This window comes from Nerophis ophidion, linkage group LG14 (genome assembly GCF_033978795.1).
Source record: "Nerophis ophidion isolate RoL-2023_Sa linkage group LG14, RoL_Noph_v1.0, whole genome shotgun sequence".
NCBI classification, from domain to species: Eukaryota; Metazoa; Chordata; class Actinopteri; order Syngnathiformes; family Syngnathidae; genus Nerophis; species Nerophis ophidion.
In genome coordinates this window covers 3,039,207-3,059,511 of record NC_084624.1, presented here as the reverse complement: position 1 = coordinate 3,059,511, position 20,305 = coordinate 3,039,207, and the positions used below count along the sequence as shown (strand labels likewise).

Genomic DNA, 20,305 nt, shown 5'->3' with positions numbered 1-20,305 from the left:
TCAGCGGCAAGTACATGCTCTTTCTGTCAATTAGTGCACGAGGAATAAATATATATATATATATATATATATATATATATATATATATGCTATAAAAAAAGTACCACTTTTTATATTTTCCTTTGCTTGTTTTTTATTGTAGCAACATGGTGGGTAACATTTTGGAGACTTGTGTATGCGTGTGCATGTTTGTACATATATTTTTGACTCGGGTGCCGCATTGGGTTTGAACGGGCTGTATATATATGTATATATATATATATATATATATATATACACATATATGTATATATATATATACACATATATGTATATATATATATATACATATATATATATGTATGTATGTATGTATGTGTGTGTGTATATATATATATATATATATATATATATATATATATATATATATATATATATATGTATGTATGTATGTATGTATGTATGTATGTATGTATGTATGTACAGCTTCCAGTTTTAGTGCTTCTATAGGGGGTCTAGCATGGCTTTGGATGAAGATGAAAAAAACAGTGATGAAGAGTGTTACATCTGTTACATACAGCCCGACCAAATTGTTCTAACCCAGTGTTTTTCAACCACTAGTGTGCCGTGAGATACAGTCTGGTGTGCCGTGGGAGATTATCAAATTTCACCTATTTGGGGTAAAAAAACATTTTTGCAAACCAGTAATTGTAGTCTGAAAATGATGTGTTGTTGTTGAGTATCGGTGCTGTCTACAAAAACCGTGTAATACTCTCCCATATCAGTAGGTGGCAGCCGGTAGCTAATTGCTGTGTAGATAATGGAAACAGCAGGAGGCAGTGTGCAGATAAAAAAGGTATTTAATGCTTAAATAAAAAAATAAACAAAAGGTGAGTGCCCCGAAGCCTAGGGAAGGTAATGTGGAACAAAACTAAAACTGAACTACAAATTAAACAACCAGAATGCTGGACGAGAGCAAAGACTTACTGAGGAGCAAAGGTGGCGTCCACAATGTACATCCGAACATGACAATCAACAATGTCCCCGCAAAGAAGGACAATCCATCCATTTTCTACCTGGGTCACGGGGGGCGCTGGAGCCCATCTCAGATACAATCGGGCGGAAGGCGGTGTAGACCCTGGACAAGTCGCCACCTCATCACAGGGTGAAAACAACGGAAATATTCTCGATTGCTAAAACAAAGCAGATGCGGGAAATATCGCTCAAAGGAAGACATGAAACTGCTACAGGAAAATACCCCAAAAAAATAGAAGTGCAAGACAAGAAGTAAAACACTACACACAGGAAAACAGCAAAAAAGTCCAAATAAGTCAGGGTGTGATGTGACAGTTGGTGACAGTACACCTACTTTGAGACAAGAGCTATAGTCACGCATGCTTGCTTATGCTCTAACGTCAAATCAAAAAATTGCGACGACGACTTTTTACTGTCAACTAAGTTTCGTTTTTTAGTGATTTTTGCTGGTGTTGTGCCTCTGGGGTTTTCCAACGCAAAAATGTTGAAAAACACTGTTCTAACCCAATGCGGCCCCCGAGTCAAAAAGTTTGGGGACCCCTGCCTTAGCAGATGTAACACCCTTCATCACTGTTTTTTTTTAACTTTATCCAAAGCAATGTTTGCCTTTTCTATTCAAACAGTATATCAAACAAATTTTTTTGATAAGATAAACTACAAGTGTTGTCCGGCCTCATTCTGTGCTGTGCTGTATTGCAGACAGGGCACCACAGAAACGATAGAAGAGGAGGTGGAGGACGAGCGAGGGCAACGCAAAGACAAGCTCCACATTCCTTGGAAGTCCCAGCAGCTGGATGAGTCCGAGGAGGAAGCCCGAGTCAGCAGTAGAGGGACTTCCAGGGAGGAGGAGCAGGATGAGGGGAGTGATGGCCGACAGATGCCTGATGTTGAAGGACAGGAAGCAGAAAATGAGGGAAATGTTCTCTCTGGGTCTTTTAACCAAGAAGAAGTCCCCTCCCACATTCTACAAGAAGCGGAATCCGCTGGTTCCGCTGAGGAGAAGGACGTAATTAGCGAGAGTGATGGCGGCGAGGTCCAGCAGGACTTGGTGCAAACCCCGTCAGGGATCCCCTGCACCCCGGACACGGACGCCTCTAAAACCTCCGAGGCCGACGTGCCGCCCAGCTACAGCAAGGCGGTCAGCTTCGACCGTCTGGACGTCAGTGACGAGAGTGACGTGGAAAGGGGGCAGCGGCGCATGATGATGACCTCGGACAGCCGCTCGGACAGCAGGTCTGACATCATGTTGCCCTCCATGACCACCGAGCTGACTGCCAGCGAACTGCTCCTCAACAAGTAAGTCCACTAAACACCATACTTGCCAACCTTGACACCTCCCAATTCAAGAGATTGGGGGGGGGGGGGTTGTTGAGGTGGGTGATGCCGATAACACATTATCCGTTTGGGTTTCAAAATTATGGGTAACGTGGTGGGAGTGGAGCTGGACTCTCTGGCGGTGGTGTCAGAGAGGAGAAGTCTAGCAAAACTCCTAGCCATTATGGACAACACCTCCCACCCACTACACTCGGACCTTGCGGAGAGAATGAGCATGTTCAGTGGAAGGCTCAGACTCCCAAAATGTAACACGGAACCACACAGGAGGTCCTTCATACCGACAGCCATCAGACTGTATAATGCATATGTTCCTTGACTGCACTTAAATGTAGAATATATGTAGAATATATTTATATTATTCGTATATTATATATATATAATATATGTCATATATTATTTATTATTATTATTGTTTGTGAGCGAACTGTGGTGCTGAATTTCCCCCCAGGGATCAATAAAGTACTTTCCATTCTATTCTATGTGACAATTGCTGACATTTTCTTCGTCTCTTCCGCGAATGAGATAAATAATATTATTTGATATTTTACGGTAATGTGTTAATAATTTCACACATAAGTCGCTCCGGAGTATATGGCATATATGTATATGCCAAATTATGAAAAAAAACTGCCACTTATAGTCTGAAAAATACGGTGTTCGTCAAGGATGACCCCCAGGAATTTTGTGGAATTCACTCTCTATTTCCCGCCCATTGTTGTTCATATGGCAGTGCTCAGTATTTGTCCATTTTTTATTAAAACAAAATAAACTAAAACTAGTAATCCTCAATCTGAATCTTAATGGAGATGTCTATCAAAAATATTGGGGTCCTTTCTACGCACTCATCAACACGTTTTTGGATCAAATTGGTTGTGAAAACACTCAACTTTGCAGTAGCAGCAAGTGTGACTGTGATAAAGTAGTGGACTTCGATCAGTACCCTGAGGTACACCACTTCTGAGCATTCTCCTACTTCTGCCTTCCAAGGATGTTTTACGACGAGGAGCTGGACCATTCAGAAAAGTTCTACAAGTGTCAGCCGCTGGTTCTGCAACTCTGCTACGCGCTCTACAACATGCTGGTGGCGCACTCGGAGATGGTGTGCTACCTGGTCATCATCATCAACAACATGGTGTCGGCCAACTTTGCCACCTTGGTTCTTCCAGTTACCATCTTCCTGTGGGCCATGCTGTCCGTGCCGCGCCCCAGCAAGCGCTACTGGATGACCGCCATCGTCTACACTGAGGTAGAGTGGACTGCTCTCAAACTACTCACTTCCTGTCTACAGATTTTGTCAGTCTGTATTTCACATGATTTAGTACTTATATTGTAACTTTCAAGTATCATGTTGCCGTTCAACCATAATTGCTTTAAACGCACATTAGTGACTGTAAAATTTTATGTTCTTGTGAACACGTTACATTAACCTCTTAAGGCCCAAGCTGTTTGTTTACATGCTTTGTTTTATTTCTCTTTGCAATTTGAGCTCATGGGACCCTAATTAAAATAAAAACAAAAAATCATATTTTGATATGATGTACTTAGTCCATAAGTACACAAACGTGTACTTCATGTTTAGTGACATGCTAATTTTAATTTTTACACTTTTTTCCCCTCCAAATTCCATTGTATGTTATACTCTGCTGAAACCACCAGATGGCAGTATTAGTGTCCACATAAGTAGCCATAAGACCCCAATTCAGTAGTGTACACAATTTTGGAAATACGAGCTAAAAGGTGCTGTCCACATATGTGGCCACTAAGGCCTTTAAATGTTCTTAAAGAGGAGCTGCACTTTTTTTGAATTTCATCATTCACAATCCCTATGTAGGACTTTCTTTTTATTTTTAATGTGTTCTAATTTGTAATATTCTGCAAGTACGAGGTGGCTAACAAAGAAGCTAGTGGGAGTCATATATTGTGCCCATAAAGCCCTCGAAAAACATGCAAAATCCGCCAATACTAGATTTACATGTTGTGACCTGCATATTAATCAAGTGTTAGCGATGTTATTTTAATCTTTATCTTTATTTGATCAGTTTAACAGGATAAATCTTGTCAAATGATATGAAATTATGTACAAACCCCGTTTCCATTTGAGTTGGGAAATTGTGTTAGATGTAAATATAAACAGAATACAATGATTTGCAAATCCTTTTCAAGCCATATTCAGTTGAATATGCTACAAAGACAACATATTTGATGTTCAAACTGATGAAAATAATCATTAACTTTAGAATTTAATGCCAGCAACACATGACAAAGAAGTTGGAAAAGGTGGCAATAAATACTGATAAAGTTGAGGAATGCTCATTAAACACTTATTTGGAACATCCCACAGGTGTGCAGGCTAATTGGGAACAGGTGGGTGCCATGATTGGCTATAAAAGCAACTAACATGAAATGCTAAGTAATTCACAAACAAGGATGGGGTGAGGGTCACCAATTTGTAATCAAATTGTCGAACAGTTTTAGAACAACATTTCTCAATGAGCTATTGCAAGGAATTTAGGGATTTTACCATCTATGGTCCGTAAAATCATAAAAAGGTTCAGAGAATCTGGAGAAATCACTGCACGTAAGCCATGATATTACGGACCTTTGATCCCTCAGACGGTACTGCATCAAAAACCGACATCAGTGTGTAAAGGATATCACCACATGGGCTCAGGAACACTTCATAAAACCACTGTCAGTAACTACAGTTCGTCGCTACATCTGTAAGTGCAAGTTAAAACTCTACTATGCAAAGCGAAAGCCATTTATCAACAACACCCAGGAACGCTGCCGGCTTCGCTGGGCCAGAGCTTATCTAAGATGGACTGATGCAAAGTGTAAAAGTGTTCTGTGGTCTGACGAGTCCACATTTCAAATTATATTTGGAAACTGTGGACGTGGTGTCCTCCGGAACAAAGAGGAAAATAACCATCAGAAATGTTATAGGCGCAAAGTGTAAAAGCCAGCATGTGTGATGGTATGGGGGTGTATTAGTGCCCAAGGTATGGGTAACTTACACATCTGTGAAGGCACCATTAATGCTGAATGGTCCATACAGGTTTTGGAGCAACATATGTTGTCATCCAAGCAACGTTATCATGGACGCCCCTGCTTATTTCAGCGAAACAGTGCCAAGCCACGTGTTACAACAGCGTGGTTTCGTAGTAAAAGAGTGCGGGTACTTTCCTGGCCCGCCTGCAGTCCAGACCTGTCTCCCATGGAAAATGTGTGGCGCATTATGAAACGTAAAATACGACAGCGGAGACCCCGGACTGTTGAAGGACTGAAGCTCTACATAAAACAAGAATGGGAAAGAATTCCACTTTCAAAGCTTCAACAATTAGTTTCCTCAGTTCCCAAACGTTTATTGAGTGTTGTTAAAAGAAAAGGTGATGTAACACAGTGGTGAACATGCCCTTTCCCAACTACTTTGGCACGTGTTGCAGCCAGGAAATTATAAGTTGATTATTATTTGCAAAAAAAAAATACAGTTTGAGTTTGAACATCAAATATGTTGTCTTTGTAGCATATTCAACTGAATATGGCTTGAAAAGGATTTGCAAATCATTGTATTCTGTTTATATTTACATCTAACACCATTTCCCAACTGATATGGAAACGGGGTTTGTATTAAAAACAAATATTATCAAGGCTTATGTCAGGCTGATTACAAAAATACATTTGTATGATAAAACAAGGCGGCAGCTAAAGAAGGACATTCCCATTTATTCCCTCTTTTATCGCACAGAATAACCCCGCCATGTGAACAGCTGATTTGACTAATTTCTGTGATATCATAAGACAATCATGTGGCTCGCATCTCATATAACAGTGGTTCTCCACCTTTTTTCAGTGATGTACCCCCTGTCAACATCTTTTTAAATTCAAGTACCCCCTAATCAGAGCACAGCATTTTTGGTTACAAAAAAGAGATAAAGAAGTAAAATACAGCACTATGTCATCAGTTTCTGATTTATTAAATTGTATAACAGTGCAAAATATTGCTCATTTGTAGTGGTCTTTCTTCAACTATTTGGAAAAAAAGATATAAAAATAACTAAAAACTTGTTAAAAAATAAACAAGTGATTCAATGATAAATGCAGATTTCTCCACATAGAAGTAATCATCAAGTTAAAGTGCCCTCTTTGGGGATTGTAATAGAGATCCATCTGGATTCATCAACTTACTTCTAAACATTTCTTCACAAAAAAAGAAATCTTTAACATCAATATTTATGGAACATGTCCACAAAAAATCTAGCTGTCAACACTGAATATTGCATTGTTGCATTTCTTTTCACACTTTATGAACTTACATTCATATTTTGTTGAAGTATTATTCAATAAATATATTTATAAAGGACTTTTGAATTGTTGCTATTTTTAGAATATTTAAAAAAAAGTCTCATGTACCCCTTGGCATACCTTCAAGTACCCCCATTTGAGAACCACTGTCATATACAACAGGATCAACACATTTTTTTTTTCTAATGTCCTAATCTTCCGCTCCTTAGGTCACCATCGTCATCAAGTACTTCTTCCAGTTTGGTTTCTTCCCCTTCAACCAGAACAAAATAGGCAAGGACAAACCTTACCACCCTCCCAACATCATCGGCGTGGAGAAAAAGGACGGTTATGTCCACTACGACCTGGTCCAGTTACTGGCGCTCTTCTTCCACAGATCCATCTTGAAGGTATTCTTGCACACAACTTCAATACTTTCCCTTTCTTTGAACACTTGCCATGGAACGTCTCCCGTCCTCCCCGGCAGTGCCACGGCCTCTGGGACGAGGAAGACCCCAAGGAGAGGAAAGAGCAGCCCCGTCAGAGCGAGTCGGAAGACGAAGGGAGGGAAAAGGACGAGAGCGAAAGGGAGTCGGAAGCCGCCTCCTCGCTGGTCTGCAAGAGGCGTGGCTCCACACAAACCTTGAGGTCCATCAACTTTGGTACCTCTGTGGAATCAGGACATGTCCAGCTGCACAGCCCCCAGCAGCCCACCTACCAGCGCCGTACCAGTGGAGCTTCACACATCTCACACAGATCTCAGCATTCCTCTGCACCATCTAAGCCAGGTGAGGCCGTCTTTGGAGGGATATGATGTCCGTACATCCATCCATTTTCTACCGCTTATCCCTTTCGGGGCGGCGGGGGGGCGCTGGAGTCTATCCCAGCTACAATCGGGCGGTAGGCGGGATACACCAGGGCCAACACAGACAACATTCACACACTAGGGACCATTTAGTGTTGCCAATCAACCTATCCCCAGGTGCATGTCTTTGGAAGTGGGAGGGGCCTATCCCCAGGTGCATGTCTTTGGAGGTGGGAGGGGCCTATCCCCAGGTGCATGTCTTTGGAGGTGGGAGGGGCCTATCCCCAGGTGCATGACTTTGGAGGTGGGAGGGGCCTATCCCCAGGTGCATGTCTTTGGAGGTGGGAGGGGCCTTTCCCCAGGTGCATGTCTTTGGAGGTGGGAGGGGCCTATCCCCAGGTGCATGTCTTTGGAGGTGGGAGGGGCCTATCCCCAGGTGCATGTCTTTGGAGGTGGGAGGGGCCTATCCCCAGGTGCATGTCTTTAGAGGTGGGAGGGGCCTATCCCCAGGTGCATGTCTTTGGAGGTGGGAGGGGCCTATCCCCAGGTGCATGTCTTTGGAGGTGGGAGGGAACTTTCCCCAGGTGCATGTCTTTGGAGGTGGGAGGGGCCTTTCCCCAGGTGCATGTCTTTGGAGGTGGGAGGGGCCTTTCCCCAGGTGCATGTCTTTGGAGGTGGGAGGGGCCTTTCCCCAGGTGCATGTCTTTGGAGGTGGGAGGGGCCTTTCCCCAGGTGCATGTCTTTGGAGGTGGGAGGGGCCTATCCCCAGGTGCATGTCTTTGGAGGTGGGAGGGGCCTATCCCCAGGTGCATGTCTTTGGAGGTGGGAGGGGCCTATCCCCAGGTGCATGTCATTGGAGGTGGGAGGGGCCTATCCCCAGGTGCATGTCTTTGGAGAAGGGAGGGGCCTTTCCCCAGGTGCATGTCTTTGGAGGTGGGAGGGGTCTATCCCCAGGTGCATATCTTTGGAGGTGGGAGGGGCCTATCCCCAGGTGCATGTCTTTGGAGGTGGGAGGAAGCCGGAGTACCCGGAGGGAACCCACGCATTCACGGGGAGAACATGCAAACTCCACACAGAAAGATCCCGAGCGCAGGATCGAACCCGAGACCTTCGTATTGTGAAGCAGGCGCACTAACCCCTGTACCACAGTGCTTTGATGTTTGTTTCTATATTCCCTTCAATGCTGGCTTTATGTAGATCAATCAATCAAATCTATCCAGTCATCTATTTTCTACCCTTGTCCATTTCGGGGTCGGGGGGGACGCTGCAGCCTATCTCAGCTGCAATCCAGCGGAAGGTGGGATACACCCTGGACAAGTCGCCCCCTCATCACAGGGCCAACACAGATAGACAGACAACATTCACACTCACATTCACACACTAGGGAGCATTTAGTGTTCCATTCTGTTGTCAACAAATGGCATTCTGGTCAGTTTTTGTTTGTAACTCCTTTTATTTGTTTGAGGCTAAATTGCAGAGTCTTTTAGAAATGGTTGAAAGGAAGATCTTGGGTGTTGGACACAGATTGTCGCGGACCACCTCCTCCGTTCAGGGATGGTTTTTTAATCTTGACATACAGTAGATCAGGGGTGTCAAACTCAAATACAGAGTAGGCCAAAATTCTAAACTGAACAAAGCCGCGGGCCAAAGTTGAACAACTTAACCTTTTAATAGGGACCCAAACACGTTTTTCATTGAATATTGTACAAGCAAGGCTTATATAACTTTATAGTGACATGCAAAATTGAGTTTTGTTTGAGGCGGGGGTGTATATTGTAGCGTCCCGGAAGAGTTAGTGCTGCAAGGGGTTCTGGGTATTTGTTCTGTTGTGTTTATGTTGTGTTACAGTGCGGATGTTCTCCCGAAATGTGTTTGTCATTCTTGTTTGGTGTGGGTTCACAGTGTGGTGTAACAGTGTTAAAGTTGTTTATACGGCCACCTTCAGTGTGACCTGTATGGCTGTTGACCAAGTATGCCTTGCATTCACTTGTGTGTGTGTGTAAAAGCCGCATATATTACGTGACTGGGTCGGCACGTTGTTTGTATGGAGGAAAAGCGGACGTAACGACAGGTTGTGGAGGATGCTAAAAGCAGTACCTTAAAGGCACGCCCCCAATATTGTTGTCCGGGTGAAAATTCAGTAGAATGGTTGCCCCGGGAGATTTTCTGGGGAGGGACTGAAATTCGGGATTCTCCTGGAAAAATCGGGAGGGTTGGCAAGTTTGAGTGCGGTGATACAGCGACACCGCCGCTTTATAATACTGGCGGGCCAGCTCTAATGTTTATCTATTATTGCCTCAAGGGCCAAATGAAATTACACGGCAGGCCAAATTTGGCCCGCGGGCCAGAGTTTGACACCATGCAGTAGATGGTTTCCCTCACTCATCTTTGGTACCATCCACCTTCCCTCGTCCTATAATAATATTTGCCTATAAAAACTCATTGTTAAAGGTCAATTATTTTCATGTTGCTGCTGACGTTAAAGTCCTCCTAAACCAGGGCACTTCTTTTTTTCACAGTTTGTCCTTTTTATGTTATGTTAGCTGAAGAATTGAGCATAGCTAATATTTGACTTATATTATTTTCAAGGCTTTTTCTTTTTTCTTATCTTAGTACACCTCTTAAGTTGGGATCCTATTATGCAAAACCTACTTTTCTTACTTGTCGGTTTTTTGTATTTGGGATCCCCATTAGTCCTGGAAATTTTAAATCAAGGTAAGGTGGAGATATTTAGGTACGTCAAAGAATATTTCCATTTATGGATTAGTTTATAGGCCAAACTATGTTGGGATATGAGTTTTGATCCAAGCCCGACGCAAATACGAGTGTGGAAGATTCAGATTGTGTTCGCTGGCAAATTTCACTTCAAAATATACCCTGGCTGGACTTAAGATAAATATTTGACCAATGTTGAGCAAATAAATGACATTTACTTAAGTAAAACATTTGAAAAATGTTACTGAATGACATTTTAACAATACAATTGCTTGTGTGTCCCAATGTTGGGCTTTTTGTTAAGTAATATAAATGATTAATCCAAATATCAATTGGCTGTCAAGTTGAAGTACATGTTTGTAGTCTTTACATGTTTTAATGCACTTTAGACTGGAGCTTCTCGGCCAACAACACAGTTCTATAAAACATCTTTTTATTGGTTGTTTAAAAAACAGTGTTGACAGAGCGTGTTTGGGGAAAATACAGACATTCACGCTGGGTGTTACGGACAATTGTGGACTGATTGATTGATTGATTGAAAGTTGTATTAGTAGATTGCACAGTATAGTACAAAATCCGTACAATTGACCACTAAATGGTAACACCCCAATACATTTCAACTTGTTTAAGTCGGGGTCCACGTTAATCAATTCATGGGTTGAGTTTTTTCTTGCCCTGATGTGGGATCTGAGCCCAGGATGTCTTTGTGGCTTGTGTAGCCCTTTGAAACACTCGGGATTTAGGGCTGTAGAAGAGGCCTGGGCAATTATTTTGACTCGGGGGGGGGGGGGGGGCCAAAATTTAGAGACAACAAAGTGTCTGGGGGCCAATAAATCTATTTTCAGGAACACTAATACCAAACTTCACAATAATGTCTCATTGAATGCTAAAAACGTCATGACAGACCACCTTAAAAAAACGGAATGGACTTTTAAAATGTGTTTACTGAACGAAACACCCAGAATGTACATGAAAATAAAGAGTGTGGGATTTACAATATTAACTATGAACGATAAAACGCTGAATATTGACCACATATGTACGTCAACTACCCTCTTGATCGACATATTTTACAATCAAGCGACAAAAATGCAACAAACACCACGAAATATGACCGCAAAGGGTACAAAAAAACCCCACCTACAATCTGATTTATCTGATACATCACTAAGCTTTAGAACTTTGTTGTGAAAATCTCCTTGTCAAGACTTGGGCTTTGGTGTGATTTGTTTTCCTGTGGTGCAAACCGACTGTATCGGACATGGCGTGAAGGTAAAAACATGATTTTAATCTTAACTGGAAAAAAAGGAACAAACAAAAGGCGCTCTCAGCAGACGTCCAACACTTGGCTAAGAAAACAAAACTACCAAAAAGGCAAAACTATGGACATAAAACAAAACTTTCAAACTATGACACGAATAAAATAAGCTTACTTGGAGCATGAAAAAGAGCAGCATGGATCATCAGCATGAATAACAAGGGTGTGTGGAGGGTGACGTCGCCAGGCTGACTGCCTGGCAACTACAGGCTTAAATAGAGGTGATGTGATTTACAGCAGGTGCGCGAGTCCAAATGAATCAGGTGCGTGACATGAGGACAGGTGAAAACTAATGGGTTGTCATGGAAACAAAGCAGGGAGTGAAAAAACAGGAACTGACAGAGTGCAAAAACCAAACAGAACATAGCCAAACTAAACATGATCACCAGGACATGACACTCCTGCATTTCAGGCTGACACTCTGTGGAAACGCTCCAAACCCACACTGCTTGGTGCCTCATCTGAGCTCACTTAGATGACCATAGTAACTAATTAGATGACCATAGTAACTAATTAGATGACCATAGTAACTAATTAGATGACCATAGTAACTAATTAGATGACCATAGTAACTAATTAGATGACCATAGTAACTCAATAGATGACCATAGTAACTAATTAGATGACCATAGTAACTAATTAGATGACCATAGTAACTAATTAGATGACCATAGTAACTAGAGGACCATAGTAACTAATTAGATGACTGTAGTAACTAATTAGATGACCATAGTAACTAATTAGAGGACCATAGTAACTAATTAGATGACCATAGTAACTAATTAGATGACCATAGTAACTAATTAGATGACCATAGTAACTAATTAGAGGACCACAGTAACTAATTAGAGGACCATAGTAACTAATTAGAGGACCATAGTAACTGATTAGATGACCATAGTAACTAATTAGAGGACCATAGTAACTAATTAGATGACCATAGTAACTAATTAGATGACCATAGTAACTAGAGGACCATAGTAACTAATTAGATGACCGTAGTAACTAATTAGATGACCATAGTGACTAATTAGATGACCATAGTAACTAATTAGATGACCATAGTAACTAATTAGATGACCATAGTAACTAATTAGATGGCCATAGTAACTAATTAGATGACCACAGTAACTAATTAGATGACCACAGTAACTAATTAGAGGACCACAGTAACTAATTAGATGACCATAGTAACTAATTAGATGACCATAGTAACTAATTAGATGACCATAGTAACTAATTAGATGACCATAGTAACTAATTAGATGACCATAGTAACTAATTAGATGACCATAGTAACTAATTAGATGACCATAGTAACTAATTAGATGACCATAGTAACTAATTAGATGACCATAGTAACTAATTAGATGACCATAGTAACTAGAGGACCATAGTAACTAATTAGATGACCATAGTAACTAATTAGATGACCATAGTAACTAGAGGACCATAGTAACTAATTAGATGACCGTAGTAACTAATTAGATGACCATAGTGACTAATTAGATGACCATAGTAACTAATTAGATGACCATAGTAACTAATTAGATGACCATAGTAACTAATTAGATGGCCATAGTAACTAATTAGATGACCACAGTAACTAATTAGATGACCACAGTAACTAATTAGAGGACCACAGTAACTAATTAGATGACCATAGTAACTAATTAGATGACCATAGTAACTAATTAGATGACCATAGTAACTAATTAGATGACCATAGTAACTAATTAGATGACCATAGTAACTAATTAGATGACCATAGTAACTAATTAGATGACCATAGTAACTAATTAGATGACCATAGTAACTAGAGGACCATAGTAACTAATTAGATGACTGTAGTAACTAATTAGATGACCATAGTAACTAATTAGAGGACCATAGTAACTAATTAGATGACCATAGTAACTAATTAGATGACCATAGTAACTAATTAGATGACCATAGTAACTAATTAGAGGACCACAGTAACTAATTAGAGGACCATAGTAACTAATTAGAGGACCATAGTAACTGATTAGATGACCATAGTAACTAATTAGAGGACCATAGTAACTAATTAGATGACCATAGTAACTAATTAGATGACCATAGTAACTAGAGGACCATAGTAACTAATTAGATGACCGTAGTAACTAATTAGATGACCATAGTGACTAATTAGATGACCATAGTAACTAATTAGATGACCATAGTAACTAATTAGATGACCATAGTAACTAATTAGATGGCCATAGTAACTAATTAGATGACCACAGTAACTAATTAGAGGACCACAGTAACTAATTAGAGGACCACAGTAACTAATTAGAGGACCACAGTAACTAATTAGATGACCATAGTAACTAATTAGATGACCATAGTAACTAATTAGATGACCATAGTAACTAATTAGATGACCATAGTAACTAATTAGATGACCATAGTAACTAATTAGATGACCATAGTAACTAATTAGATGACCATAGTAACTCATTAGATGACCATAGTAACTAATTAGATGACCATAGTAACTAATTAGATGACCATAGTAACTAGAGGACCATAGTAACTAATTAGATGACCGTAGTAACTAATTAGATGACCATAGTAACTAATTAGAGGACCATAGTAACTAATTAGATGACCATAGTAACTAATTAGATGACCATAGTAACTAATTAGATGACCATAGTAACTAATTAGAGGACCACAGTAACTAATTAGAGGACCACAGTAACTAATTAGAGGACCACAGTAACTGATTAGAGGACCATAGTAACTGATTAGAGGACCATAGTAACTGATTAGATGACCATAGTAACTAATTAGAGGACCATAGTAACTAATTAGATGACCATAGTAACTAATTAGATGACCATAGTAACTAATTAGATGACCATAGTAACTAATTAGATGACCATAGTAACTAGAGGACCGTAGTAACTAATTAGATGACCGTAGTAACTAATTAGATGACCGTAGTAACTAATTAGATGACCATAGTAACTAATTAGAGGACCATAGTAACTAATTAGATGACCATAGTAACTAATTAGAGGACCATAGTAACTAATTAGATGACCATAGTAACTAATTAGATGACCATAGTAACTAATTAGATGACCATAGTAACTAATTAGATGGCCACAGTAACTAATTAGATGACCACAGTAACTAATTAGAGGACCACAGTAACTAATTAGAGGACCACAGTAACTAATTAGAGGACCACAGTAACTAATTAGAGGACCACAGTAACTAATTAGATGACCACAGTAACTAATTAGATGACCACAGTAACTAATTAGATGACCACAGTAACTAATTAGATGACCACAGTAACTAATTAGATGACCATAGTAACTCATTAGATGACCATAGTAACTAATTAGATGACCATAGTAACTAATTAGATGACCATAGTAACTCATTAGATGACCATAGTAACTCATTAGATGACCATAGTAACTAATTAGATGACCATAGTAACTCATTAGATGACCACAGTAACTAATTAGATGACCACAGTAACTAATTAGATGACCATAGTAACTAATTAGATGACCATAGTAACTCATTAGATGACCATAGTAACTAATTAGATGACCATAGTAACTAGTATATCATGCAAAATCGCAGATTCCAACCGTTGAAAGACTTAGTATAGTTGAAGACTTACAGTCATTATACAACATTAAGGCACATCATGATGGCAGCTACACTTTCCATCTTAAAGATCTAAAAAAAAATTATTTGGGGATGTCCGGCGGGCCGGATCGAAAAGCTTAACGGGCCACATGCGGCCCCCGGGTCTTAATTGGTCCAGTTATGCTATATAACAGTGGTTCTCAACCTTTTTTCAGTGATGTACCCCCTGTGAACATGTTTTTAATTCAAGTACCCCCTAATCACAGCAAAGCATTTTTGGTTGCAAAAAAGAGATAATGAAGTAAAATACAGCACTATGTCATCACTTTCTGATTTATTAAATTGTATAACAGTGCAAAATATTGCTCATTTGTAGTGGTCTTTCTTCAACTATTTGGGGGAAAAAAAAGAAATAAAAATAACTAAAATTTTGTTGAAAAATAAACAAGTGATTCAACGATAAATGCAGGTTTCTGCACATAGAAGTAATCATCAAGTTAAAGAGCCCTCTTTGGGGATTGTAATAGAGATCCATCTGGACTTCATCAACTTACTTCTAAACATTTCTTCACAAAAAAATAAATATTTAACATCAAGATTTATGGAACATGTCCACAAAAATTAATATTGCATTGTTGCATTTCTTTTCACAGTTTATGAAGTTACATTCATATTTTGTTGAAGTATTATTCAATAAATATATTTATAAAGGATTTTTGAGTGGTTGCTATTTTTAGAATATTTAAAAAAAATCTCACGTACCCCTTGGCATACCTTCAAGTACCCCCAGGGGTACGCGTACCCCCATTTGAGAAGTACTGCTATAGAAGTAAACTTTGATTGATTGTATGATTGATTGTCATAGTTGTTATTCCAAGCGGCAGCATTGTTTTGTCTATGCCAGTAAAGCTGAGCATGGTCTCTACAGAAAGTGAGGGCTCAGTCTGCAGCAGCCACAAAGACAGCAGCGAGGCCAGCGTCCATCAGAAGAGCCGGAAGCAGATGATCCTAGAAAAGCTGAAGGAACAGTTCTTCAAGGCCAAAGCTTTCATCTCAAAGAAGTAGGACGTAGTTCCGCGAGTTCGACCCCTCAACTTTATTCATCTTGGATGATGATGGATGGTGTGTTTGTGTTCGAAGGTTCCTGGAGGTCTACGTGCCCATGCGTCAGTTCTTCTACGACCTGATCCATCCCGAGTACAGCGCCGTGACCGACGTCTACGTGCTCATGTTTCTGGCCGACACGGTGGACTTCATCATCATCGTCTTCGGCTTTTGGGCCTTTGGCGTAAGTGTCGCCGTGCACAAGAAAAACATTTGGTTTTGAGGACACGGTCATGTACTCTGTGTCCTTTTTTTAGAAACACTCCGCGGCAGACATCACTTCGTCTTTGTCCGAGGATCAGGTGCCGGGACCCTTCTTAGTCATGGTCCTGATCCAATTCGGCACCATGGTGGTAGACCGGGCCCTCTACCTGCGGAAGTCTGTCATGGGCAAAGTCATCTTCCAGGTCATCCTGGTCTTCGGCATCCACTTCTGGATGTTCTTCATCCTGCCAGGAGTCACCGAGAAGTAAGGACACGTTTTGCCGTCCCAACAAGACTCTTCAGTTCTGAGACCTCCTCTCCTTTTTCAGGCGTTTCAACAAGAACAAGGTGGCTCAGATGTGGTATTTTGTCAAGTGCATCTACTTCGGGCTGTCGGCCTATCAGATCCGCTGCGGCTATCCCACCCGCGTGTTGGGGAACTTCCTCACCAAGAGCTACAACTACGTCAACCTCTTCCTCTTCCAAGGGTAAGTTTGAAAATGAATAGGACTCCAAAGTGGGGATTTTACCAAGAAAAGCTGGACTGTGAAAATGAAGAGGAATTGTTGTGACTTTACCAGACAAGAAGTCATAAAACATATACATATTGGTTATATAAAAACTGTTGATATCACAGTTTTAGTGAAAATAGCTCTAAAAATGTAGTTTTGTGAGAAAAGTTCATGAAAAAGTCAGATTAATGAATCCATAAATGTACAAACCCCGTTTTCATACGAGTTGGGAAATTGTAGCACTTTGAGGTTGGTTGCTCAATGTGAAGTGCTTTTTACAAATAAAATCTATTATTATCATGCAAAAGTGCAGATTCCAAGCATTGAAAGACTTAGTATAGTTGTAGACTTTATGGTCATTAGAAAAAATCCCTGCACATCATAATGGCAGCTACACTACACTTTACATCTTAAAGATAAAAAAAGAAAGTATTTGGAAATGTCTGGCGGGCCGGATTGAAAAACTTAACGAGCTGCGTGTGGCCCCCGAGCCCTAAGTTGCCCAGGTCTGGTTTATAGTGTGTTTATTAAATAATGTAATGCTGCGGATAATCATTATTAATGATAAGAATTATTTACCATGTTGATTAAACAGCTCTATACTCTCGGCAGGGTTCTTGAGGGTGCATGGGAGTTTGCCCAACCAGTCTACATGTGCTTTGTGGACTTGGAGAAGGCATTGGACCGTGTCCCCCGGGAATTCCTGTGGGGAGTGCTCAGAGAGTATGGGGTATCGGACTGTCTTATTGTGGCGGTGCACTCCCTGTATGATCAGTGTCAGAGCTTGGTTCGCATTGCCGGCAGTAAGTCGAACACATTTCCAGTGAGGGTTGGACTCCGCCAAGGCTGTCCTTTGTCACCGATTCTGTTCATAACTTTTATGGACATAATTTCTAGGCGCAGTCAAGGCGTTGAGGGGTTTTGGTTTGGTGGCTGCAGGATTAGGTCTCTGCTTTTTGCAGATGATGTGGTCCTGATGGCTTCATCTGACCGGGATCTTCAGCTCTCGCTGGATCGGTTCGCAGCCGAGTGTGAAGCGACCGGAATGAGAATCAGCACCTCCAAGTCCGAGTCCATGGTTCTTGCCCGGAAAAGGGTGGAGTGCCATCTCCGGGTTGGGGAGGAGACCCTGCCCCAAGTGGAGGAGTTCAAGTACCTAGGAGTCGTGTTCACGAGTGAGGGAAGAGTGGATGGTGAGATCGACAGGCGGATCGGTGCGGCGTCTTCAGTAATGCGGACGTTGTACCGATCCGTTGTGGTGAAGAAGGAGCTGAGCCGGAAGGCAAAGCTCTCAATTTACCGGTCGATCTACGTTCCCATCCTCACCTATGGTCATGAGCTTTGGGTCATGACCGAAAGGATAAGATCACGGGTACAAGTGGCCCAAATGAGTTTCCTCCGCTGTGTGGCGGGTCTCTCCCTTAGAGATAGGGTGAGAAGCTCTGCCATCCGGGAGGAACTCAAAGTAAAGCCGCTGCTCCTCCACATCGAGAGGAGCCAGATGAGGTGGTTCGGGCATCTGGTCAGGATGCCACCCGAACGCCTCTCTAGGGAGGTGTTTAGGGCACGTCCAACCGGTAGGAGGCCACGGGGAAGACCCAGGACACGTTGGGAAGACTATGTCTCCCGGCTGGCCTGGGAACGCCTCGGGATCCCCCGGGAAGAGCTAGACGAAGTGGCTGGGGAGAGGGAAGTCTGGGCTTCCCTGCTTAGGCTGTTGCCCCCGCGACCCGACCTCGGATAAGCGGAAGATGATGGATGGATGGATGATTAAATAATTCATCTTGTTTTTGTTTATTCAGCAATTAAGTTTTACTAGTAATAATTATTTATCCATCCATCTATCCATTTTCTACCGCTTGTCCTTTTCGGGGTATCGGGGACAACATCTCCAGCAGAGACCCCCAGACTTCCCTCTCCAGAGCAACATTAGCAACTTCCTCCTGGGGGATCCGGAAGCAGATTGCATGTGTTGCAATGTTAATATTTCACCATTGATATATAAACTATCAGACTAGTAGTGGCTTTCAGTAGGACTTTAATGATGATGATAGTAACTGATAACTACAGAAAGTAACGTTTATTTTCAGGTTCCGGATGGTTCCGTTCCTTACAGAGCTTCGAGCTGTGATGGACTGGGTGTGGACGGACACGTCGCTGTCTCTGTCCAGCTGGATCTGCGTTGAGGACATCTACGCTCACATCTTTATCCTCAAATGCTGGCGAGAGTCTGAGAAGGTAATTCTGTTTTTAAAAATCCAGTCGGGTGAAAAATTAGATGACATTTCAACTTCTTCGTTCATTTGTCCTGCTGAATGTTTTTTTTCCGTGGGACAGAGGTACCCGCAGCCGCGCGGCCAGAAGAAGAAGAAGGTGGTGAAGTACGGCATGGGGGGGATGATCGTGATGCTGCTGATCTGCATCGTCTGGTTCCCGCTGCTCTTCATGTCACTTGTCAAGTCGGTTGCCGGCGTGGTCAACACCCCGCTGGACGTCTCCTTCGAGATCACCCTGGCCGGCTTTCAGGTGAGGCAAAAAGACTTCATCCGGAAGTCCTTCGTTAAGAAGCCTTGGAGTAACTATGTCTTCCTGAATGCATGTCCTCTTGACGTCTCAGCCTATCTTCACCATGAGTGCTCAGCAGAAACAGCTGCAGGAAGTCACAGAAGAGGAGTTTGAAGCTTTTAGGAAATTGTACAGTCTTGATGATGTGAGTACATCACCCCTGTCTCTGTCATCTCCACTAAATCATTGTTTCAGTTGTTCTTAGTGTCTAATGCAGGGGGCGGGAACCTTTTTGGTTGAGAGAGACATTTAAACCAAATATTTTAAAGTATATTTCCGTGACAACCATATACTGTATTTCCTTGAATTGTATATAGTATGCGCCTGACTAGAATTACTGCCGGGTCAAACTCGTTTCGCAAAATATAATTTTTATTATCAATCTATCAATGATTATTTACATAGCCCTAAATCACTAGTGTCTCAATGGGCTGCACAAACCACAACGACATCCTCGGTAGGCCCACATAAGGGCAAGGAAAACTCACACCCAGTGGGACGTCGGTGACAATGATGACTATGAGAAACCTTGGAGAGGCCCACATATGTGGGCAACCCCCCCTTTCTAGGGGAACCGAAAGCAATGGATGTCGAGCGGGTCCAACATGATACTGTGAAAGTTCAATCCATAGTGGATCCAACACAACCTTGAGAGTCCAGTCCAAAGTGGATCCAACACAGCAGAGAGAGTCCCGTCCACAGTGGAGCCAGCAGGAAACCATCCCAAGCGGAGGCAGATCAGCAGTGCAGAGATGTTCCAGCCGATACACAGGCGAGCGGTCCATCCTGGGTCCCGACTCAGGACAGCCAGCA

At 41.7% G+C, this 20,305-nt stretch overlaps 1 protein-coding gene across 3 annotated transcripts in view; it reads left to right on the top strand.

The window, feature by feature from the left end:
- The window catches only part of LOC133567965 (piezo-type mechanosensitive ion channel component 2), a 230,989-nt gene that overhangs the window by 171,319 nt on the left and 39,365 nt on the right, over positions 1–20,305 (top strand). For all 3 annotated transcript variants that reach the window (XM_061919617.1, XM_061919616.1, XM_061919618.1), the window contains 11 exons: positions 1,714–2,310; positions 3,337–3,595; positions 6,861–7,040; positions 7,118–7,418; positions 16,036–16,168; positions 16,248–16,395; positions 16,469–16,680; positions 16,745–16,903; positions 19,018–19,165; positions 19,265–19,453; positions 19,545–19,637. In XM_061919617.1, the coding sequence (XP_061775601.1) occupies positions 1,714–2,310; positions 3,337–3,595; positions 6,861–7,040; positions 7,118–7,418; positions 16,036–16,168; positions 16,248–16,395; positions 16,469–16,680; positions 16,745–16,903; positions 19,018–19,165; positions 19,265–19,453; positions 19,545–19,637 (2,419 nt within the window). The remainder of the gene's footprint in view (positions 1–1,713; positions 2,311–3,336; positions 3,596–6,860; positions 7,041–7,117; positions 7,419–16,035; positions 16,169–16,247; positions 16,396–16,468; positions 16,681–16,744; positions 16,904–19,017; positions 19,166–19,264; positions 19,454–19,544; positions 19,638–20,305) is intronic.